At 37.5% G+C, this 25,627-nt stretch overlaps 1 protein-coding gene across 2 annotated transcripts; it reads left to right on the top strand.

Moving 5' to 3' along the window:
* Window positions 1-3,352: 3,352 nt before the first annotated feature.
* On the top strand, window positions 3,353-23,893 carry LOC121265569 (alpha N-terminal protein methyltransferase 1). 2 transcript variants are annotated; one of them, XM_041169241.1, is made up of 8 exons: window positions 3,353-3,612; window positions 3,754-3,898; window positions 6,266-6,324; window positions 14,029-14,148; window positions 15,845-15,946; window positions 17,133-17,187; window positions 20,148-20,245; window positions 23,476-23,893. In XM_041169241.1, the coding sequence occupies exons 1-8, from the start codon at window positions 3,487-3,489 to the stop codon at window positions 23,599-23,601; spliced, it is 831 nt and encodes a 276-aa protein (XP_041025175.1). In that variant the 5' UTR covers window positions 3,353-3,486; the 3' UTR covers window positions 23,602-23,893. The 2 variants fall into 2 exon arrangements, with proteins under 2 accessions (XP_041025175.1, XP_041025176.1); XM_041169242.1 differs by lacking the exon at window positions 17,133-17,187.
* The last annotated feature ends 1,734 nt before the right edge of the window (window positions 23,894-25,627 follow it).

Raw genomic sequence — 25,627 nt, 5'->3', positions numbered from 1 at the left:
TAAAGTCATTAACGTCACCACGTCATCAAAGATACTCATCCTTATCAAAAAGACAATAAGGATCAAGATTCGACATGTTAATCAAAATATTTTCATCAATGTCATCACTGTCATCAACATCAATACCAACATTATCATTGTCTTCCTCATTTAGTGAGGCTAATGGCTCCTCAATATTTGCCCAATCCAAATCTTCTCCATCAAGAAGCTCAGATTCTTCACCCACCCATTCTTCCATCAAATCAATGTTTTCAAGATTGATTGGATTTAAAGCATCTCTTCCATTTTTTATGCTCCTGTAAAAATAAAATCAAACATAAGTGAAAATATTATATATTTTTCAAGAGTGAAAACATTAGTATTAAAAAAATTTACCTCTCTCTCAGCTTCAAGTTATAACGAACAAATACTAAGTCATTCAAACGTTTATGCACTAATCTATTTCTCTTCTTTGAATGAATAAAATCAAATGTGCTCCAGTTTCTCTCACATCCAGTTGCACTACAACATTGACTTAGCACTCGAACAACAAACCTTTGAAGCGTTGGAACCTCGCAACCAAATTGGGTCCACCATGCAACTATAACAATAATGCAATTATAAATTATTAATCAGTAAAAATAAAATAAGATAAAATTTAAAGTACAAAGTCACATTATTTAACAAATGATATTGATAAATGATAATACCTGGATTAATCTTATCACGCTGGCGGATTGCTAAAGAATGTCCAAACTCACCTATTGCATTCTTATACAAGTCAAGTTCTGCAATGATCTTATCTTGATTATCGGGATCAAGTTCCATCTTCATAACACAACTGTTGAAGCCTCTTACAACATCATTTTTATTTTTAAAATTGGGGCTATAGTAAATTCCAGGATTAAGAAAACAACCCGCCGCATGTAATGGACTGTGAAGCTGCCTATCCCATCTTGAATCAATGATCCTGGTGAATGGACTGAATAAACTAACTTTATTATTGCATCTTGCTTTTATGTTCTCTTTGGCTCTTTCCATTGCATCATATAAGTATCCCATTGCAGGTTTCTCATCCCCGTCAACAAGTCATAGAACACGAACCAAAGGCTCACTAACTCTGACAATAAATTGACATTGAGCCCAAAACTCTTTATCTTTTAAAACGATCTCAGCTATTTCCTTCCCTATGTTACTCTTAGAATGACTTGATGCAATCCATTTATCACAAGTAAACATTTGTCTGAGTTCTTTCTTAAACAATAGCAAACATTGGATACTTAAAAAATTTGTCGCAAATCTTGTAATTGCAGGACGACACAAATCATGACCTTTGGTAAAGTCTTTTCTCATCAATGCCAAAACCCAACCATGGTTATAGATAAACTTTGTTATCTTTTTTGCCTTTTTTATAGCATCTTTTCTAAGGCCAGATGTATCAACAGACTTCAAAAATATTGTACCTTTCGGACAATAAACTAGAAAGTTGATTATTGATTGTTGCTTCTGGTTTGTCCAACCATCTGCCATTAATGAACAACCGGTCTCATTCCAAACCTTCTTAATTTGTTGCAAATAATCTTGAACCTCATCTACAGCCATCTTTAACAAATTTCCTCTCAACTCATATAAAGATGGGCCTTTGAATCCTGACCCGATGGCAGTCATGGCATCGATAGCTGGTTGATAAAACTTGGATTGAGCTGCATTGAAAGGCAGATTAGCATCATACCACCAACGTGTTACAGCCATCTTTGTTTTTACAATCATCTCATTTGAAGACATAGAACTCTTAATTGAAGGTTGGGCCCCAGGAGTTGTTCTTGGAGCAAAAAATCTACTCAATCCACCCACTGACTTTCCAGTTCCAGATTCTTTCGACTTCCCCTTACCTTTTGAAAGCTGAGACTGTCCCTCTATACTATTACCATCATCAATATTATCAGATGTTAAATCTATACGCCTCCAATCTCTGAACTTATTTTTCTTTTCTTCTCTTTACTTTTTTTCATTTCATTAAGCAACTCATTCATTTGCCATTTTACATCTTCAGTGACCTTTTTACATGCTTCTACATCGCCTGGAATCCCAGCTAGATGATACTTCAACCGAGTGATTCCGCCACCTCTAATTACTTTATTACAATATAAACATTCGGTGTTATTTCTTGCCCCTGGCACTGCACGTGCATGGGCCCAAGCTGCATCTTCTGATCTTACAGGAGCAAGTGCTGGAGTTGAACTTGAAGTCATACTACCGGTTGATTGACAACTAGACATTTATAACTATTAAAGTATAAAACATTAACACTTATAAGTAAGCCATTAAGAAGAAACTCAATCAAATCTAAACTATAAACAAACATCTATAAAATATATAAACAAACATCTATAAAAATATAATCTATCAAAATATAATCTATAAAAATATAAACAAACATCTATCAAACATCTATAAAAATATAATCTAAAACATTTATAAAAATACAAACAAACACTATAACAATATAATCTAAAACATCTACAAAAATATAATCTATAAAAATATAAACAAATATCTATAAAAACATAATCTATAAAATATAAATAAACATCTATAAAACATCTATAAAAATATAATCTAAAACATCTATAAAAACAAATACTATAACAATATAATCTAAAACATCTACAAAAATATAATCTATAAAAATATAAACAAACATCTACAAAAACATAATCTATAAAAATATAAACAAACATCTATAAAAATATAATATAAAACATCTATAAAAATAAACACTATAACAATATAATCTAAAACATCTACAAACATATAATCTAAAACATCTATAAAAATACAATTATGATTTATTTATAAAAAAAGTAACAAAAAAAAAATCAAACTAAGTAATAAACAAAAAAAATAGTAAAATACCGAGATGAGGGCGGTGGTCGGCGACGTGCGGTGCGACGAGACGGAGGCGGTGGACGCTGGCAGCTGGCTGGCCGTCTGCGGTTTGGGACTCGGCTGCTGGGCTGGCGCTACGCTGTTTGGGACTCGGCTGCGTGTGATGAACTTGAAGGAAGAACTGAAGAAGTCTGAAAGTGAAAGAAGAGAAGAGAAATGAGGTGTTAGGTTTTAATTTTGAGGTGAAATTCCAACTTTGCCCCTAACTATTTGCCATAATTTTGAAAATGCCATCATCCTTAAACTCGACTGACCCGGTCGAAATATGTACCGGCCGAAATTTCTGTTTCGGCCGAAACATAAAATACCGGCCGATACACCCGGTTTTTAAATCGGTACAGAATAGCATATTTTCGGTACCTGCCAGTCCGGTACTGCATGTACCGGCCATACCGGCCGGTGCGGAACGGTATCCAAAACAGTGATCTCTACTCCTTACCTTCCGCTTATTTCCCTCCGAAGGATACCCACTTTACCCTCTTCCCTCGCAGTGGATTTTGTTTCCTTCCCCTCCTAACTCCGAAGCGAAGGCAGCCGTCACAGGCCACAGTTCACGCGATGGAGGTCGGAGGATCAGATTCTGATGGCCGCGAGTTCAAGAACGCCGACGAGATGTGGAGGGAACAGGTCGGTGATCCCAGCAAGAAGACCGACTGGTACCACCAAGGCGTTGGCTATTGGCAAGTATGTAACACGCTGCTAGCAGCGTTTTCTTATCTGGCCCCTCTATTTTTTTTTGGCTTTGATTATTCCATTTCGTGTTAAATTTTGGTTTCTGGGAAAATTTTATGTGTTCTAAGTGGGTTTGTGTTTGTGGAAGAGAAGGGCGTCGAGGCATCGGTGGATGGGGTTCTGGGAGGGTATGGGCATGTGAATGAGGCGGACGTTCATGGTAGCGAAGCTTTTCTCAAGACCCTCTTGACTGAAAGATACCCCAATGCTGGCACAGACGGCCACCTCGTTGCACTTGGTACCCTCTCTCTCTCTCTCCTCTCTCTCACTCTCTCCAGCTACGTGTGTATGAATATCTGTCGACTTGTATTTGCGTGTTTCAAGTTGGAGAAGTTAAATTCATTGCCAAGTTTGTTTGGTCAAACTGCTATGAACTCGAATCTTGAAAATATTGAAGTTTCAAGCCAGCATGACATATGACACTGCAAAGAGATAAATGGCGGGAAAATGTTTTGATAATTTACTTATTTTTGATAAAGAGATACTTTGGCCGCAAAGAGATCCTACAAAAGTAAATTATTTAGTTGAGGTAAATATCCCGCAAAGAGATGTTTTTGATAGAGATATATCTCCTACCCAAAAGCAAGGTCCAAGGCATTTTGAGTTCACATGATATCAATTGATTGAACTTCAAATGAAATTTATCAATTTCAAACTCTTTGAAGAACAATGCAGTAGCAGGCTCCATTTCCCTTAATGAAATCAGTAAATGAAACACGTGCTTGCTGAATAACTTGTAGCCCATTGGTGAGATGAGCATTGTTTGGGAACTTAGATGAGCATCTCATCTCAAAACTTCTCATAATTTCCTTCCCACAAACATTTTGTATGCCTCCTGTGTACATGGGCTTTGCCTAGTTTCATTAAATAAAGCTTTTCTTACTTATAAAAAGAAAAAAAAAAAAATTCCTTCCCGCAAACACCACTCAAACATAAAACACTTTTCAATTTCAAATCTTCAACCTTTTCATCTAATCATTACCTAATCATTACAAATTTCCCAAACTTCCAAACAAAACACACAAAAAAAAAAAAAAACTTTTTAAAATTTCCAAACAAAAATTATATTCAAACAATTTTTTAACTTTATGATATTTTTATTCAACTTTTTCTCTCATTTTCCAAAACCCAATAAAACATCTTAACTCAAACCATTTTACTACTATTTACAAAATTCTCATCTCATCTCATTAGCTAAACATACCCTAAATTTATCTGAGGTTTTCAACAATCATCTTCCCCACATCGCCTTTTTTATCCTCCTTTTATTACTGATAAAAAAAAAAAAAAAAATTATCTGAGGATAGCTGTTTTGTCCTTCCCGCCTTCCCATTTCCTAAAGTTGGCGTCTAGATTTTTTTCTTCCAAAAGAAGTCAGTCTCACCTTTTTGGAGTTGTTCAGAATTGTTGTGGAGTTTGTGTCAATATCATTGTGATGCAAGCATGAAAGGTGAAGAGTTATTGAGGTTTTCTACATGAGTTTTGATGTGCATTTCTCAAATGCATGCTTTGCTTAGTTTCTTTGTGAAGATTCTAATTGTTGTGTCAGTAGATGAGTTAGGTCTTCTCTGATCCATAGTAGTTAATATTGATTGGGATTTAGATCCCATCATTCATCTAAGGTGGATCTGCTATACCAAATATACAATGAAAATACTATCAGATGTTCTAATTTGAGTGAGCAAACTGCCTAACATTTTGCAGTCATATTTCCTATGTTCTTGGGCAACGCCCTTTGAGTTTATTGATAAAATATATAAAAAAGAAACTTATAAAAAATATATATATATATATATATATATATAAAAGAAGAAGAAGAAGAAGAAAGAAATAAAGAAGAAGTTTTGCAGTCATGTTGGTGGTTCAAGGATCAATCTTGAGGTCACTGAATATTCTTCGCCATGGTTCTTAATTTCTGAACAATGATATATATTTTTTATCCCAAAGACCAAATGAAGAAATGGTTAAAGAAAAAGAAGAAGACAAATGTTAAAGATATCGTTTTATTATTGGAAACATCAAAACTGATAAAAGGAATTGCCTCTAGATGCACCAGCTAGAGGGAAAGAAATGACGGAAACTTCAAAGACAAGGAGCGTTCCCTAGTTGAACTCCGAAGTTTCTTTTCAAGACACTATTCCTTTGGTCAATTGGTTTAGATTTCAATGGGCTTAATCTTCATGATTTTTTGTTTCTATTTCTTCTCTTAGTTAGGTATCTCTCTTGTATACTGCTTGTGTACTCAGGCTTTGCTGTGATTCTATTAATAAAATTCTCTATTACTTATATAAAAAAAGGAATTGTACCATATTCAATTTAAATGTTACACATATTTGGCACCTATAATATTGCTAAGGTTGCATTTGGGTAGTGAGGTATTATGAGGTATTCTGTGAATAGTAGTGAAAAAGTAATGAAAAGGTAATGATAAAATATTGAATAGTAGTGAATAGTAGTAAAAAGTAGGTGAAAAGTAATAATAAACTAATGAATAGTAGTGAGTATTCTCAGAATACCTAAGAATACCTGAATACCCAAACTAGACCGACTACGGAATTAATGTTTGATGCCATTGAAAATTTTACCAAAGATCAAACTGCTGCAGATTGTGGTGCTGGCATTGGAAGAGTCACCAAAAATCTTCTCATAAGATATTTCAATGAGGTGAGGTGAGTTTTTCTCCCTTATATGTAACTTTCCTGGTGTACCCTTTAGAATAGCAGTATAAACATATTTTTAAGTGATCTGGTCTGAACTGAGCTTTGGACTCATAGTGCATGTTGTAAATTGTATATGATGTGGTTGGATCAGAATGGATGGAAAACATTGCTGTGGTTTACCATGCATCACTAATTTCTTTTGCAAGAACTGAAGCATAATGTTTATTAATAATTAATAACTCATGTAAAGCATGAGACAAAAACTAATCACACTGACGTCTGCACAGAGAAGAGAAACGAAAGAAAACAAAGAAAAGAAATATCAAAAGATCAGTGACGTCTCAAAAAGTCAAATCATCATAGAAATATAAGAATTAGAAATAGGTGGGACAGGGTGAGCATGTTGCAGAAAAAAATCAGCTTGAATGTATATAAGAAATGGTCAATGCCCGCAAAATTTTGGTGGTTCCTCCAAGATTGAACACAGCATACCAGGCATTGTGAGAGCTCCGAAGATATGTAATTATTTTTTACCTCTTTATAGTCACTTTGCCAGTCTTTGCTACTTTTATATTTCTTATGTTCTTTTTATTGCTTTACTTAAGTTTAGACCATCTAAACGGTTTTAAATTTTCTCTCCGTACTCTTGGCGATATTTTTTCTTGTTTTGAACTGATGATTTTGCATTTGCATTTTTGAGTTGGTTCTGATGGGATTCTTTAGAGAGGTGGGGATAGAATCAAAATTATTCACTCTTAGCCATGAAGGTGGATTTTTTCGTATAAGAGAGAGGGGGTGGAGTAGGAAACATGAGCTTTTGGTTGAACATAGAATTGTGTAGTGGTTGATTAAGGCGTTGGAGGCCTGTTTCATTGGGGAGAAGGAGGAGTTTTACAGCTCTATTAGAGAGGGTTATTGCAGTTACCTTGCACAGAGATGTTCCAACAGTAGAGGACGTTTTGTGAGGGTGACAAAATATAGGGAGGGGGGGAAGGAGAAACTTAATTATCATTCCAAAAGAGGGGGGGGGGGGGGGGGGGGGGGGGGGGGGGGGGGGAGAGGATGGAAAATGTTGAAGGAGGTGTTGGGGGAACTATTGCAGGAGAGGAGAGCAAGGGGTACTCCTTCCGTTGGTACGCAGGTGAGGCCTAAGGTGGAGGTGCGGCAGTCATACAAGGAGGCTCTTGCACTGCATGGGGAACGAGATGGGTATTGGACCACTGATAGACGTATGCCTCGAGCTCCTCAAGATGTACGATGTGCAGTTGGTGGCAGAGAGTTGGAGAGTGATATGCGCTGGTTGATGGAAGACTTGCAGAGCCAAATATGGCAATTGCAGAAGGAGTTGGTGGTTTTGAGGGGAATGGTTGGGTGTAATAAGGAAAATAGTGTACGTAAGGAAAATGAGAAAGAGGGGTTGGGCTTGGTGAAGGGTTTGGCCCAACAGGAAAACAAAAATAAGGGTTTAGTTTGGAGGAAAGTTGGGCCAAAGGGAGTGCTTACGGGCTCAAGTTCCTTGGGCCATGCGGAAGACATGGGCAACAAAGGCCATTTGGATGGGTCTCAGCCCAGGGCCCAGGTGTCGTGGGCAAGCCCTAGGGCTTCGTCAGTCGACGAGGCTGGTGCACAGCCACCAGAGCACATGCCGAGATTGTTGCCACAGCAGGAGGAACTGTTAGGGGGTCAACAGAAACCGCCGATGATGACGGTGGCTCTCTCCAATGACGACCCATAGGTCTGGGGTGCACGGAATGAAGGGTTTATTGCTATGATTGATGCTGCGACTCACGAGTCTGGTGTGCAGCTACCAGAGCACATGCCGGGAGTGCCGCCGCAGCAAGAGGAATTGTCGGGGGGTCAACAAAAACTGCCGATAATGACGGTGGCACTCTCCGATGAAGGCCAACAGGTTTGGGGTGCACAGAATGAAGGGATTATTGCTGGGATAGATGCTGTGACTCATGTGGGAGGGTTGTCTATGCCACTCGTGTGCCAAAAAGTGCCGATAAGGGTAGGGAAGGGGAAGGGGACATCGTTGATCCACTCTGGGGGTTTTTTCGTGGCCCCTGAGGGGGGAGGTGAGGGAAGGGGTGCCTTCGGACCCAGAGATGGGTTTTTCCCAATATGATTCTGTTGAAGGGGTGTCATCAGATGAAGAACATGCTCTAGCCTTGTGTGAGGAGACTCGAGATTTGGCATCAGATGAAGAACAGTTAGTTTTGACAGAATTTTCAGTGGTGGAGGAAACCCGAGAGCTGCCGGGGGTTAGCAAGGAGGTGGATCCTATCCCCTTGAATTTTCTGTTCCCCTCTTAGTCAGGAGTTTCGAATTGGGTCTTTGATAAAGTTAAAGAAATACAGAAAATTGTGGGTTTGGAATGTGAAGGGTATGAAGACTAGTTTTTGGCACTACTCACGGCTATCAAAGCGGAGTACAAACAACAACGGAAGAATGCTTTGAAAAAACAGCGGGAGCTAAATAGGTCGACATGGTCGCTGAACACCGAGGGTAGCTCTAGCAGGGGTAGGCCGAAAGGGAAGGGGCTGGCCTTTTCTCCATGAAGCCCATAATTGTGTCGTGGAACATCCGCGGGCTCAACAAAGCCAATAAACGTCTTTGAATAAGAAACTTGCTTTGTGAGTGGAAGGCGGACATAGTGTGTTTACAGGAGACTAAGTTAAAGCTGATCAACAGGGGAATTGTGAGAAGTTTGTGGAGTGGGAGCTCATGTGGATTGGGTCTATATGGCTTCTAATGGGGCGTCAGGAGGAGTGATAGTGATGTGGGATCGATAGGTGGTGGGGAAAATGGAGGAGTTCATAGGGAGGTACACAGTAGCATGCTCTTTTAAGAGTGTCAGATAGTTTTTTATTACGACCAAAATCTAGATAGCTCCAGAGTTTGTTTGTGGGAAGAACTGGCCGGAATTCACAGTTGGTGGAACCTCCCTTGGTGTTTTGGGGGAGATTTCGATGTCACTAGATTCTCAAGTGAATCTTCCGGTTCTAGAAGAGGGCGGCCAGCTATGCTTGAGTTCTCTGAGTGCATCTCGGACTTGAATTTGGTAGATTTACCACTAGCTGGGGGTTTCGCCACTTGGGCTAATAATCAATCTTGGTCTCGATTGGATCGCTTTCTTATTTCACCTGAATAGGAGAGTCACTTTCCAGATGTTTGGCAAAAGCGTCTACCTCATATTAGCTCGGACCATTGGCCTATTTTGCTTGATTGTGGGGGTATCCGAGGTGGTCGAAGGTATTTTAAATTCAAAAACATGTGGTTAAAATTTGAAGGCTTCATTGAGAGAGTAAGACAGTGGTGGTCTTCGTATAAGTTTTTGGGTTCCCCTAGTTTTGTTCTTGCAGGCAAATTGAAAGCGTTAAAAAGAGATCTGAAACTATGGAATGTGTAATCTTTTGGTGATTTAGGGGCAAACAAGAAGGGTAAGTTGAAGGAAATCCAAGAAATTGAGAGGATCCAAGAGGCCAGGTCCCTTACCCATGATGAAATAGTGTGAAAGTTGTTGTTGGGGGAGGAGCTTGAGAGAATTATCTTGTTAGAAGAGATTTCGTGGCGACAAAAATCAAGAGGTTTGTGGCTCAAGGAAAGAGACCGAAGCACTAAGTTTTTTCATTGAGGGGCAATTTCTCATAGGAGAAACAATAACATTGAGATGTTGAAGATTGATGGTACTGAGTGTAGAGATGAACAGGTTATTCAGGATCACATAGTTGACTTCTATGAGCAACTCTTAACTAAACCGACGTGTTGGCAGCCGTCCCTCGATGGTCTGGTTTTTGACATCATTGGAACGAGTGATGCCTCTCGGTTGGAGAGGGCTTTTGCGGAAGAGGAAGTGGCGGAGGTAGTGCGGAAAATGGCTGAGGATAAGGCGCCAGGGCCGGATGGATTCTCTATGGGTTTCTTCCAAGACTGCTGGGATGTTGTAAAGGAAGATATCATGAAAGTGTTTCACGAATTCTTTGAGGCTGGAAAATTTGAGAAAAGTTTAAATGCTACATTCCTTGCATTGATCCCAAAGAAGGTGGGGGCAGACGAGATAACAGAGTATCGTCCCATTAGTTTAGTGGGAGCGGTTTACAAGATCATTTCCAAAGTGATTGCCAACCGACTTAGTGAGGTGGTGGGAAGATTGTCACCAAGCCCTAGAATGCATTTGTTAAAGGCAGGCAAATTCTTGATGCGGTTCTTATTGCCAATGCATGTCTGGACAGTAGAATTAAGGTAGGCTCAATAGGGATTATATGCAAGTTAGACATGGAGAAGGCATATGATCATGTTAATTGGGATTTCCTTCTCTATCTTCTTGGGAGATGTGGTTTTGGTAAGATGTGCTGCTCATGGATCCAATGGTGTAAATCAACGGCCAAATTCTCTGTGTTGATAAATGGAAGCCCTGCGGGTTTCTTCCATAGTACGCGAGGCCTAAGACAAGGAGATCCGTTGTCGCCTTTATTGTTTGTTATTGTGATGGAAGGACTAGGCAAGATGATCTCGGCCTTGACTCATCATGGCCTAGTGGAAGGATTCTCGGTTGGAACCCCGGATAGGGGCATCATTAACATATCTCATTTATTGTTTGTAGATGATACACTTCTATTTTGGGGTCCAGATCGGAATCAGGTATGGACTTTGAAGGCATTGCTTCTGTGTTTTGAAGCAGTGTCTGGTTTAAAAGTGAATTTTGATAAGTCTGAATTGGTGCCAATCGGCATGGTGTCTAATGCACGGCAGCTGGCTCATGCATTGGGTTGTAAGGTAGCATCTCTACCTTTGAAATATCTGGGTCTCCCATTGGGGGTTGGTGCAAGGACGTCTGCTATATGGGAATTAGTGATTGAGAAGATAGAGAAGAGATTGGTGTGTTGGAAGAGAATGTATCTGTCGAAAGGTGGTAGGCTTACCTTGATAAAGAGTACACTTTCTAACTTACTTATTTTTTATCACTTTTTCCTATACCTGCAAGCGTGGCAGGCTGGATTGAGAAACTTCAACGGGACTTCTTGTGGGGTGGTTTGGGGGAGGAGTTTAAATTTCGCCTAGTCAAATGGGAAACGGTTTGTTGCCTAGTATCCAATGGTGGTTTGGGTATTAGAAATGTGAGGACTTTCAATCGGGCATTACTAGGCAAATGGCTGTGGAGATACAATAAAAAATCGGAAACCTTATGGAGAGGGGTGATTGGGTGCAAGTATGGCGATATATGGGGGGGATGGTGTACTAAAGAAGTTAGAGGAACTGATGGAGTGGGGTTGTGGAAACATATTAGAAGAGGATGGATGGTCTTTCTTCGTCACACTCGTCTTTTGTTGGGCAATGGATCTAGGATTAAATTTTGGAAAGATACTTGGTGCGGAGATAATACTCTACAAGATGCATATCCATCATTATTCCAAATTGCATGTGACAAAGAGGCTTCAATAGCAGAGGTTATGGGATTAGTGGGTGAGCAACTTCATTGGAACATCAGTTTTAGTAGGGCTACACAAGACTAGGAGTTGAATAGTTTTACTGATTTCTATAGTCTTCTGTACTCTGTGAAGCCTAGTAACACTCAGGAAGATGGATTGTGGTTGGTACCTGCCGGGAAAGGTGATTTTTCAGTTCGCTCTTTCTATAAGGCCCTTACCCAAGTTCCCAACATTCGGTTCCCTTGGAGGAGGATATGGAGACACAAGGCACCCCTCAATGTAGCTTTCTTTGTGTGGACAACATCTTTAGGCAAGATTCTCACAACTAATAACTTGAGGAAGAGGTGGATTATTATAGTAGATTGGTGTTGTATGTGTAGGGGAGGGGGTGAGTCGGTGGATCATCTCTTGTTACACTGTGACTTAGCATGGGCTTTTATGGGATGGGATTCTGGGTAGAGTCGAGTTGGGTTGGGTCATGCTAGAGACCGTGGTGGCAGCCTTGGCCAGCTGGCCAAGTATTGGAGGGGTACATCAAATAGTAGCAGTTTGGAAGATGATTCCAATGTGCATTATGTGGTGTCTATGGAAGGAACGTAATGAGCCCACGTTTGAGGACAAGGAGAGATCGCTCGAGGAACTTATAGCTCTATTTTATAGTACGCTATGTACTTGGTCCAATGCTGTTGATTTCAATGGCATGGCCCTTCACGATTTCCTTGTTTCCATTGCACCCTCCTAGTCAGGGTTGTTTATTATATATACTGGGCTAGGCCTATTATTGGAGTAATATATTCATTTTTTACTTATAAAAAAAAAAAAATTAAAACCAACATCAATACAATTTTTTGGACTGGTGCTGGTTCTATGTTATGTGTCTAGGTGTTAGTTTGTGATAATTTTTTACCGTGTTGGTGTTGAGTTGCCAATTGCCACACATATGGCCACCTATGATGTGTTGTGCCAGCATGGCTATGTGAAATAAGGTTCTGAGTAACATATGCCATATTCATTATAGGAAATCTGGGCAAACAAACTGTTTTTAGTTTTATTTCATTGAGAAGTGCTACCCACCATCCTCTCAATTAACATCCTCTCATCATCCCCTTATTTGGTGTCAAATGATTGGAAAACTATTTATCATTCTCTACTTCCAATCATTTGATGCCACATAAGGGGATGATGAGAGTAATTGAGGCTTCCAGTCATACTCCACAAGAATAGTGATCCAGTCACAATTTTCACATTGAATATAAAAGTCCTTGGCAATTCCTTGGAAGCCTCAACTTCTACATAAATACAAGCAAAGTTAATTCGTTTTTTGGAAGCTGTCAGCTTGTCTGTGTGAAGCAGTTTGCCCACCGCGCTGGCTATGTGACTTAAACCTACCAGAGTCCAATATTCAAGAGGCACTTTGTGAAGCTTAACAAGTCCCAGAGCCAAGAGGGGCATCTGACAACCGAGTTAACCCTTTCGGATAATAGGTTGCAGCTCTTGCTCTCTCTTCCTCTCTTCGTCTAGAAGCACTATTCGATTAGGAGCTACGTGACTCAGGGTTATAAATCCAGAAAGTCCAGTGCAGTGGCTACATATAGGTATCTGAAGCTAACTTGTCCATTTCATTTCTAGAACGACGCCACTTAAATTGAAGTGGGGTAGTGTTGTGGCATCCATAGGATCTCCACAGCCCCTTGGGATCAGTCTAGTTGCCATTAATTTGGCATCTTTAAGGATAACGCTACTCAGCATGAAATTTGTCACCAGAGGCACAAGTCTTGTTTTGTGCCAATCATCGTATTTCTTCCTTGGTACCGCTATCACTCAGTGTAACTTGTGTTATCTTCTTGTTTTGTGCTATTTATATACTTTATGGTTCACCTTAGGAACCATTATTTTTTCACTTTTACATTTGTAAAAATTAAATAAATAGTGTATCCTAGTTGAGTAAAGCCGCATTCACCCCATATTGAATATGGCATAACTCCTACCTTTTTCTGCTCTTTGGAGGGTGTCTCAGGATGGCATACCATGGACGTTCGTATATATTCTCATTTTCATGTTGTTTGTATATTAAGATCTCTGCCCATGCATTCTGCTGGCTGTACCTTATTTCATTTTTGTGGAGGTTTCTGTCAGATAATAAGGCTTCTACTTGTGCTTACATTTTGTCTATCAGCCATATGAGGCTTTTATAAGGATTATTACCTGATGCAACATGTTCAAATTTTGCAACTCATTTCTTATACCTGATTGTATGTATTTTCCCTGAGATCCAGGTTGATCTTCTCGAACCTGTTTCACATTTCTTAGAGGCTGCCCGTGAAAATTTGTCTCCTGAAAATCATATGTCCCCAGACATTCACAAAGCCAACAATTTTTTGTGTATGCATCTTCAGGTATGAATTCAGACATTAAATATGCATATAAACATGCATTGATACAGTGACTGACTTTAGAGCAAAACAAGAAGATAGTACAATAAGCTAATTAGATATTCCTCGTGTATACACTCTGTATACTTGGGCTATTCTTTATGGGTATTCTAATAATAAAACTTTCTATTAAAAAAGAAAGAATACTAATATATGGTAAATCTATTTGATTCAAGAAATTATATTCATAAAAATAAAAATTTCCAAAAAACATAGTCAATTATGTTGGCCAATGAATTTGTAAGTTATGCAATGGGCACCCTCTTTTTGTTGTTTTCTTTCTTACGGTGTTTTCAAGGTTATGAGCACACTGATTATGGAGCAGTTGGTTGTTATGTGGAGTTAATCTGATTTACTTATGTTCCTTTGGACAGGGGCCATAGATCTTAATGGGCTAAGTGTCTAAAATTTCTTAATTTGGTTGTAAATCCTAGTTAGATTTTACTCATGTATACTATTTGTGTACTTGGGCTATGCTATTATATTATTAACAAAACTTCTTGATTACCTATAAAATGATTTATTTATATATATTTTAATGCATATAATTTGATTGAAAACATGATCTCATATAATGGATCTTTTTAATTTGTTAATTCAAATCGTCAAAAGTGTGGCACAGGACAGCACCAGGGTGCATCAGCATACACAAGAGGAGAGCCAAAGGCAACAATAAAAAGAAAGTAATAAAAAGAAAATAAATTACTGGATGTCCTAAGTCAATAAATATGTTTAGTGTACCTATATAAAAAAATAAATATGTTTTATTGTAAAGGGATGCAAACCCATCTTCCAAGCTTAAATGTTTGAATAAAGAAGTTTTTTGATATATTGAATGGATCTTTCAACACCAGTGGAAGTATGCCCATTTCTCTCCAACCATAAACAACATTTTTTTTTTTGATAAGTGCAACCATAAACAACATAGTGAACATAAAGGGGAAACTTTCCAAAGCTCCTTGCAAAAATAAATCCAAAACCAATTAATTTTTACTGTATCATGGACCTCTAAATTTTACCGTGCTAATGTGGACTTTCAACAGATTTTTTTAGGGTTAAATATTGAAATAGTCCATGTGCTTTGCCTTTTGGAAAGTTTGGTCCCTATAGTCTAATTTTTAATTATGCTCTAATTTTTCTAAAAGGTCAACCATAAGATTTTTTTTTTTTAATATTTTACCCTTTGTTTTAATGTAAATTGTAAAGGCTAAAAGTAATTTTGCAGTGATTGTTGGCCCTAATTTTTTTAGATTTTCTGTGAGAAAATCATAATTTAATAGTTGATGAAATTAAAAATAGGGTGGGAGCACTCCTAGTTGTACAATATTCAAAAACCTGTTTTTGTTTCTGTAAATAAATAATTGAACCATTGAAGTAATATAATAAAGAAGTAATATAATCCATGAAATGTCAATATTTTCAAAGATATGTAAAACGGGGGTATATTTTCCTTTTCTATTTTTCAAATTTTTTAGCATCCTTTGAATGTTGATAGTAATTATAAGAAATCATTTTCTCTGTGTTTTTGAAAGAAAATCATATAAATCTGTGATAATTTTCATTTGCTTTTTGCAGCTTCTAGTAATTTTTCTTAACATACACACCTTTTTTTAAGCTTGAATCTTTTGCAAAAATTCTGGATGTCTTGCCTTCATCTTAGGAATTCACTCCGGATGCAGAAAGATATGATGTTATATGGGTGCAGTGGTGCATTGGGCATCTTACAGATGATGACTTTGTGTCATTCTTTAAGAGGGCTAAGGTAATGTCATTCTTAACGCATCGTAGAGGGTAAATTTGTGGGTTCCAACCCTGTGGGTGTGCATCTTTATCAATTAATAATAGTAAATGATAAACACGTAGAATTATTTACTTGTCAAAGGAAAAAGAGTGCACTATGAACCTCTTTGATTGGACTCACCAGAAGCCAAAATATTACATGTGTTAGGTTTTGATTATAAAAGGTTCAGTAAGAAGAATGGAGAATCAATTAAAAGTTCGTTGACAATTATCGACGGACTCATTAAATTCCCAGATTTATGCAATTCTGCGTCAAACACCTTTGAATTTTCTTTTCCATCATTTAGCTTGTGGCTTTTAGCTTTTGTCTTCCTTTGTTTCTGAAATTTCTCCTAATGCTTGGATAAGCTTTTGGTAGGAAACTTGAATGTGGCAACTGCCATGAAGATGCCCTTGATAATTAATCCTTTTATTTGCATGATGCTTCTGTGGTGATATCCTGCACAAGGGACTATTTGCTAGGTTATACCTTCAGATACCCTAGTTTCCTGCAATTGTTACTAGTAATGCAATATTTGCACTTCCTCAAATTGCCAATACAACCAAGCGGTTCGATTTACTTTTCCACAAACTGATTACTGAAACAATTTTCTCTTGCTTTCCATGTATTACTTTTCTTCTGGACCAGCTTGTTTTTCTGTCGCTGCAAACCAGTTTTTCACCCTCAAAAGAAAAGAAAAAGAATAACGCATATCCTCTATTTAATCTTGGCAAAATGATCATCCACCAAATGTTTAATTAAAACTATAATTGGTCAAGATGTAATGTATTCCTTCTCTGACCGTTTAGGAGTTTCAAAGGGGTAAACTAAACCTTTTTTTCCTTTTTATTGTTTGTCTCAGTTGTACTTACTTTTGTGCCACCAAGTGCTTGAGCTTTATATGGTTTGATTTATCTGGCTTTGACAGATTGTTCAGCAATTTGGTGGTAAAGCTAATCATAATATTGCATTTTTGCTAATTGGGTGGCAAAAATTAACTTTTTTTTTAGCTCTTCTTATAGTTTATTGTGACAACAAAGTTGTATGGATGCTGCAACCTTGTATCCTTATCCAGATTGTTTCTAAATAGTTTGACTGTATTTAGTCATCTAATGAGCATCCTATATGTGCTCCCCTTCAATAGTACTAAGTTCTACATTACTTCTAGGCTGGCCTAAAACCTGGTGGATTCTTTGTTCTGAAGGAGAACATAGCAAAAACTGGTACGTTTCCTCTGGTTTTTTTTGTTTTGTATTTTTTTTTTTATCACTTTTGCCATGTGGAAATTTTCATTGAAATTTCAACCTATTATTAAGTTTACGTTACAATGTGGTAACTTAGGTTTTTACCCAGCTTAAAAAAAGAAAAAAAAAGCACTGCAACCTCGAAGTGGATGTCCATTTAATTAAAATGGTAGCCACCAAAGTAGAGGGCGAATATCTTATGACATTCAAACAACTCGTAATACCGTTTGAATGTATTATATCAAATATGTTTCCAGATATAATACTCTGGGAGACTGAGATAGTGTATTATATCAATGACGTAACATAGCTTCATACAATTCAAGCAAATCTAATATACAGAATTAAACAACTGAGCATAGTTTTGATAATCTAGCCTGATTTAATAGCTCCATTAACTTTCTGATTTGTTTTTAATATTTTATGGACAATGCAAAGTAATGGAGTTCGAGACTTCTAAGCTCAAAGTAGATGTACTAAGATATTAGGATTGATATGGGTATTATGCAACTTATTTATTTTATTTGCGAAGTGGTCAAAATGTAGTCATTGAGAGGAACGAGGCAATTATTGCATATGATTGCAATGTTGGATGAAAATTTACAAGGCTGCTTTCGTGTTACGTCACTTGCAAATTGTAGAAATCTAATATTCAATCTTGAGTTTCAATTAGAAAATTGGATTACAGAAATAGAAATCCCTCAGTAGGGAAGAAGACATTAAATTCAAAAAATTTCAAAATATTAGGTATTCCACAACTCTAATGCTACACTATAATTAGGGAGGTCTACAGGAAATAGAAGCTAGTCCACAAAGACCCAGAAAAGAAAAAGATCAGGCAGTTTCTTTCACTGGAAGGAGTTTGGGTTCCTTCTTGAACAAAATTCATAAATCTTTTTTTTTTTTTAATAGGTAATAAGAAATTTTATTCTAAGTAAATAGGCATAGCTAAGTACACAGGAAGTATACTAGTGATTATACCTAAATACAAGCTAAAGAAAACAAAACTAAAACAAAACATTACAAGTATTCCCATCCCTTGCAAGGTTCTTCACCCAAAAACTTAAAGAGCTAAAGAAAAAATCCCTAAATTCCCCCATAGTACATTCGCGATCATCGAATCACCTCCCATTTCTTTCGAACTGTAAACACCAAAACAAACACAAGGGCATCATCCTCCAAAATTCTGCACTGCCTCCACAACCCACTATACCATGCCAACTAGCCAAAAAATCCACCACTTGCAATGGCATAACCCAAACAATGCCAACCCTTGCAAATATCTCTTTCCACAAGGCTGTCACAAACTCACAATGGAGAAAAAGATGATTAGCAGATTCACCATCTTTTCTACACATAAAACACCAATCTATTACAAATAATCCTCTTTTCCTCGAATTATCTGCGGTTAAAATTTTCTCAAGTGACACCAGCCAACAGGAATGCAACTTTACTAGGGACCTTTGTTTTCCAGATACATTTCCAGGGGTATGCTGAGTCACCATGACTATTTAACACCTCGTAGTAAGATCTCACTGAAAATCTGGAATTATAATCATGTATCCACAGCGGCCTCTCCTCCCTATTATCTTCATATCATATAACTTTGCAAATAAATCAGCAGTTTCACACACTTCCCAATCCTGTAATTCTCTATTAAAATCCACATTCCAGTGCAGAAGATTATTAGAGATATGATATGATTCAGCCACTGCAGCCCCTTTGTTTCTAGCTATCCTAAAGAGATTAGGATAAATAGATTTGAGAGCTGAATCCCCACACCATACGTCATGCCAGAAAAAAAATATTAGTCCCTTTACCCACTATGAAATTAATGTTATTGACAAAATCCCCCCATCCCAACCGAGTGGACTTCCATAAACTCATCCCAAATGCCCCTTTAACTTTGCTAGTACACCAATTCTCCCACATCCTTCAATATTTGACATCCTACCGAACCCTAAACCCTAAACCCTAAATCAATTCTCCCACTCCATAATCTTCACAAACCTACTGAACGTATTTTGACGTACTTGAACTAAAAAGACTCTATTTCCATCCCTTTTAGACTGATACGGGGCCCTATTACTCGAGAACTTCAGACTACCTTCAACCATCTTAGACAACCAGACCACCACCTCCCTGCTCATGTAAATAGCCTTCGTAAACTTGTTACACTTCTCGACAATACAGAATTTATTCCCTTCTATTTTCCTAATCACAAAAAGTTTGGCTTCAATCCAAAAGCTACGCTTCAGTGACATCGTCCCCTAGCAAAGATTAAGAAGAAGAGAGAACAGAATGGAAAAAGAATAGGGTAGGGAATTTAGAAAATAATCCCAATGAGAAGCGTCGGGAACAGAAGGTGAAAGGTCATAGCCTTAGAAAATGAGAGAGTTTCGAGAAGAGAGTTAGGCCAAATCATAACCAACCTTGAGGGATAGCTCCAGTTGGTTCGGCCTTGGGTTTGCTCCCCAATGGTCACCGGTTCGAGGTCCCTTAGGGCTACTGGAGGTTTACTTAGTCATTAACTTCAGGGCCCCATGGGATTAGTCGAGATGCACGTAAGCTGGCCCGGACACCCTTGGTTATAAAAAAAAAAAAAAAATCTGAGGGTGTACAGCTTTCTCTCATATGAAAGTGAGTGTTATGTAGCATCACATTAAACAAAGTACTTCACTAGTGAGTGGCTCCTACTTTTAGGTACGTAACCACACAACACTTGAGCTAACTAAGCTTTTGCTGATTGAAGGATCTGTTAAACTACTTATAAAAAAAGACCTATTAAACTAAATCTGAAGACTTGAGTAAAAAACTTAAGTTTCCTGTTTGCCCTCTGTTACCTATAAATTCATTTTCTGTTGGTTGGACACCTTTGACTTACAAATTTGTTGCAGTGGCATAGTGAATACATCTAAGCTAATCATACTTGTTTGTAGGATTTGTGCTCGATAATGAAGATCGAAGCATCACCAGGTCTGATTTATACTTTAAGGAGCTCTTTCGTCATTGTGGACTACATCTATACAAATCAAAGGTAAACTTAAATTGTTACATATATCATGGCATGTATAAAAATTGGGTGGTGACTTAAGTGTAGTGATGTATACCCTTTGGATTGAATTGACCTTTAGCCAGATGACTTTAAACGTTCAATACCCCATGTGACGAATAAAATTGCTTAAAAAATAAATAAAAATAAATATATCATTGCTGCATTTGTTTGTTTTGGAAAAGCCAAGGACAAAATGAAACAAAAGGGAAAAAAGTTATTAATGAGCAAAATAAAAAGTGGCTCATAATAAGGGGAGAACTTCTTTGGGGAAGATCCTGACCATGGCCAAATTACGGATATGCAGGATCATTGTTATTGACTGGCGTTGCATGCATAGAAAAAGTGGTCAAACAGTGGATCGTTTGCTACTTCACTGTGAGGTTGTGAGGTCCCAATGGGATGAGTTTTTCGGAAGAGTTTGTTAGCTTGAGTTATGCCTGCAAAGGTAGTTGAGTTTATTCACTGGCCAAACAAACACCATAGTTGCATTAGAAGGACATATTATCGTAAAGAGTTGTAAAGTGTACATATAAATCTAAAATAGGGTGAAAAGTAAAGATTATTTTACATATAATATGTGTAGATAATTTTGCAGATAATATGTGTTAGATCTAGAATATCTTAACTACAAGACCATGTCCTCAATTTGAGGGCCAGTTTGGTAGCTCCCGATCTCAAGATAGTCCTTGTTAGCCAACCAGTCTAAGTACCTTCACCAAATTCAGTGATGTTCGTACAAGTTTTAAAGTCATGGACGTTGATTAGAGATACATGAACGTGGATTTATATTTCCTCTCTTTCTATCTTCAATGACTTCTATAGACAACTTAAAATTTGATCGTAGGGGATCATGTAAGTAGAAGAAACATAACTTCTATAGACAACTTAAAATTTGTATTTACGTTGCCCCAAAAGAATGAATTGACTACATAAGAGAGATTCATTGACAAGGGACACTGTTTTAGAGTATGTAGTAGCAAGGAAGGATATAATCCGATATTAATGAATTATCCTTGGCTGATCTCAATGATATGAACTGTTTTAATCTTTTTAGGAAAGCACTTGGGAGCCATGGATAAAAATCATTCCATGGCGATAATGTAGGTGATAGTTTTTTGTAGTTGTGGTGTAGCAGATTTGATTGTATTGTAAAGAGGCTTTTGTCTTAGAGTAGCACTGAAAAAGCAGCTAAGAGGTTCTCGATATAAACCTATCAACATACTTTGTAGTTTTTTAGATTTCAAATATTCTTGCTCTTTTTCCATCTTCTTACTAGTCAGGCATTTCTTTTTTCTTTTTGGTTTATTTTGGTGTGCTAGTTTCACCCCTCAATGGTATTGCATTACACTCATAAGAAGATATGTAAATGGATTCCTCCTACTAACCAATCAAAAATAAATAAAAATTCTTGATTGGTATATGAGGTTTTTGCTGAAGATATTATTGATTGATTAGTTAGAGAAGATATTCTGAAGGTGTTTGCTGAGTTCCATTCGTATATGAGGTTTGAGAAGAGTTTTAATGCGACTTTCATTGCACTTATTCTGAAAAAGGTAGGGGCTGTGGAGAGGAGAGATTTTCGGCCTTTTAGTTTGGTGAATGGAGTGTATAAAATCATTTCTAAGATGCTGGCCAACTGTTTGAGAGGGGTGATGGAGAGGATAATTTTAAAATCACAAAACGCCTTTGTGAGGGGAAGACAGATTTTAGACTCTGTTTTAATTGCAAATGAATGCTTGGAGAGTAGAATTAAAATGGAGAAAGCTGGTATTTTAATCAAATTGGACATGGAAAAGGCTTATGACCATGTGTGCTGGGATTTCCTTGATTATTTGCTGAGGAGATATGGTTTTGGTGATAAATGGTGTTCATGGTTTCTTTAGTAGCTCACGTGGTTTGAGGTAAGGTGATCCCATCTCCCTCTTTCTTTTTGTCATGATTATGGATGCCTTGGGTAGAATGATTGAGAAGGTCATGGATGATAATTTTCTGTCCAGCTTTGTGGTGGGTAATGACGTGCAGAGTAGTTTAAAGGTCTCAACTTATTATTTGCTGATGATACTTTGATTTTTAGTGAGCCCGATTCTGATAATCTATGTGTTTTAAGAGCCCTTTTGCTGTGTTTTGAAGCCATTTCGGGGTTAAGAGTTAATTTATCGAAATCTGAAGTTGATCCTGTGGGTTCTATTTAGAATATTTCAGACTTGGCAAATATTCTGTGGTGTAGAATTTCTTCACTCCCTATGAGATACCTTGGGCTTCCTCTGGGGGCTTCTTTTAAATCTATTAATATTTGGGATGGGGTGATTGAGAAAATGGAAAGGAGGTTAGCTGGTTGGAAAATGATCTACTTGTCTAAGGGGGGAAGATTAACTCTAATAAAAAGTACTTTGTCTAACCTTCTCACTTATTTCTTATCTCTTTTTCCGTTACCGGCAAGGGTTGAAAGAGGAATTGAGAGTTTATTTTGGAATTTTTTATGGGGTGGTAAAGGAGTTGATAAAAAGCTCCATTTGGTTAGTTGGAAGAAGATTTGTCAACCGATTGATTGTGGTGGGTTGGGGATAAAAAATTTAAGAGTGTTCAAAAAAAGTTCCATTTGATGGCAATTTTGAAGTTACTAAATAGGATTGAGTATAATGTGTAGAAGACTAGTTTCTTGATATAATGTCAGTTAAAAAATTGGACCTTTGGTATGCATCATCCGTATTGCCCCTGACCTTTTACCCAATAATTGGTGTTTTCTAAACAAACAGTAGATGTTGAGGGTATGCAATATGTGTATAATTTTGTTTTTACTCATCAAACAAAAAATAATGTTAAAAACTAGTAGGTGTTTCCTCATTGACAACTTCGGCAGTGATATAATTTTAAAACTCAATGTGCCAGTTTGAAGTCAGAATAATATCTACTTGCAAAAATATTATGTAAAATTGTTGAGCGTAAGCATGGGAGGTTTCCATAGGCCATGGAAACGGAAACATGAAAAATGCCCAGCAGACGTATTTTTGTTTGTGCTTGGTACTAATATTCCTTGAAGTTCGTTCTAATTCAGTTTGAAAAACAGGATTCTCCTTTTCTTTTTTGTTTCTTTTTTCTTTTTTCTTGCTGAAATTTGAAAGCATGTTCTTCAAAAGTGCATATTAAAATGAATTGCTGTTGGGTACAAATAAACTCAATTTTCTCGTCTGATATTTTGCTTTTTTAATCAGGATCAAAGGGGATTGCCTGAAGAATTATTTGCTGTAAAGATGTATGCATTAACTACTGATTCACCAAAGAAGGTTTGCAAGACCAGATCTAAAGGGCAAGCCAATAGACCTAGAATCATCAAGTGAAGTAGCATAGAAGGAGCTAGGCTTTCTCAACCAAACAGAGATTTTGTGACTTGTAGAATTTGAAGACTAGTCCAGGTCTGCAATTTGCTAGAATACTCTGCCCTCAGATTCTTGTAAAATTCTATCTTTTCTACCTTGTTCATGTATTGTTAGTTTTGTGAGTTTAACCAGCTTTTATTCACCCACAACTTCTATACTTTGTTCCAAAGCTACATATTATATTTTTTTTCGGTTGTAATCATGCCCATCACTGTAAAATAATAGCCTTGAAGGCTCTGTTTACGTTGGTTCCCATTGAAGCTCTTCCTTATTTTTTTTAATGCTTGGTTAAGTGGTAATAGTTTAGTGAACTACCACCTTCCAGTGTTCACATTTTTTTTCTTCTTTTGTGAATTATATGAACCGATAGAAGAAGCTGCATGCATACATAAGTTTGATACTTGAATTAAGCATGCACATATGCAAGTATATGAGCTTTAATGAGCTACAATTCCGATGGAATCACTAGCAATTCAAAATCTCATACAGGACTTCGAAAATTGTAACACCCCGTATTATTTTTAGTATATTTTTTTTTATTGAATGATTATTTGTTATTAATTTAAAATTTGATTATCCTGTTTTAAATTTTCAGATTTTAGTGGGTTTATTTTTTTTATGATTTTTTTTAATTTGTGAAAATTAAATTTGACATGTTTCCTTAATATTAATAATTGTTATGCATTTAAATTCTCTTAATTTAATTAGTTTGTAGGTTTTAAAAATTATTGTGTTGTTAGATTTAATTATTTTATTTTACTTAGGCACTGTATTTAAATTTATTTTATTTAAAACTGTGGTGTTGAAATAATTTTTTTTGTTGGAATTTTGTGACCCAAGTTGTGAATTTTGGACCTCATTTCTTTTTCCTCTTTTTTTTTTCTTTTTTTTTTTCTTTTTCTTTTCTTCTTTTTTTTCTTTTTTTTTTCTTTTCTTTCTCCCCTGGGTTCCCTTCCCGCGCAGACGTCTCTCTCTCTCTCTCTCGCCGTGCAACCATCCCTCACCCAGCCCATCGCCGTCGCGCCGCCGTACACGACACCGCCCACCCCATCGTGCTCCCCACCGGCCGGCGACCTCATCCCTCCAATTTCAGCCCTCCTCGCACCGCCGTTAGCCCCCACGCACCACACCAAGCCGCGGCACTCCTTGCGCCGCTGCGCCGCCGTCGCGCCACCTCCGGCCACCATCTTCTCACCACATCATCCTCGACCTCTTGCCAACCCATTGGACCCAACCACACCTCCGATCCGTCACCGGTGAAGCACATTCATCAACATTTTCGATTTGAGTATTTTGGTCTTCTACCGCCTATTGCGCCGCCACCCACGGCCAACCACCACCACCATTAGCTTCACCGATATCCCTAAGCCCTACCCTATCAATCTCGGATCTTCGTTTGCACCCGTTCAAAAGTGGATTTTTGAGACCCACGGCCACAGTGCATTTGGCACTGTTTTGTTGCTGCGTTGCCGCTTCTAGCACCTCCGTGATCTTTCAAAAATTATATTATAGCATTGTAAGTATTTTTCTCGAAGAACTTTTGAGATTTAAATATATTTTTGCGCTAATTTATATTTACTATGAATTTGCTGTTTGTGCCGGACTGAGTTCGAGGAGTAAAGGGGTCGGTTGGATTGTATGATGGAGTTGTTTGTGTGATTGGTTTATGCTATGAAATTTGTTGGCTGTTTCGGATTTAAATATTGGTGTTTTGAGTTTGACGTTGGTCATGGTGGATATTGGTGATTTTTTTAGGAAGTGGTGATATATTTTGGGATTATGAGGGTTTTAAGTTTTGAGAAATTAAGATAGATTATTTTAGAAGCTTAAGCTTAAATATGGAAATCCGTGATTGATTGAAAACTTACGGAAATTGTGTGATTATTTTTATAGGTGACGATTTATAGTCGACTCGACATTTTTGAGGAAATTTCTGAAAAGCTAAGTTGCCCAGGTAAGCGGGGTTCATATACTAGTTTTGCATAAA

Source organism: Juglans microcarpa x Juglans regia, chromosome 5D (genome assembly GCF_004785595.1).
Source record: "Juglans microcarpa x Juglans regia isolate MS1-56 chromosome 5D, Jm3101_v1.0, whole genome shotgun sequence".
NCBI classification, from domain to species: domain Eukaryota; kingdom Viridiplantae; phylum Streptophyta; class Magnoliopsida; order Fagales; family Juglandaceae; genus Juglans; species Juglans microcarpa x Juglans regia.
This window is presented reverse-complemented; position numbering and strand designations above follow the sequence as displayed.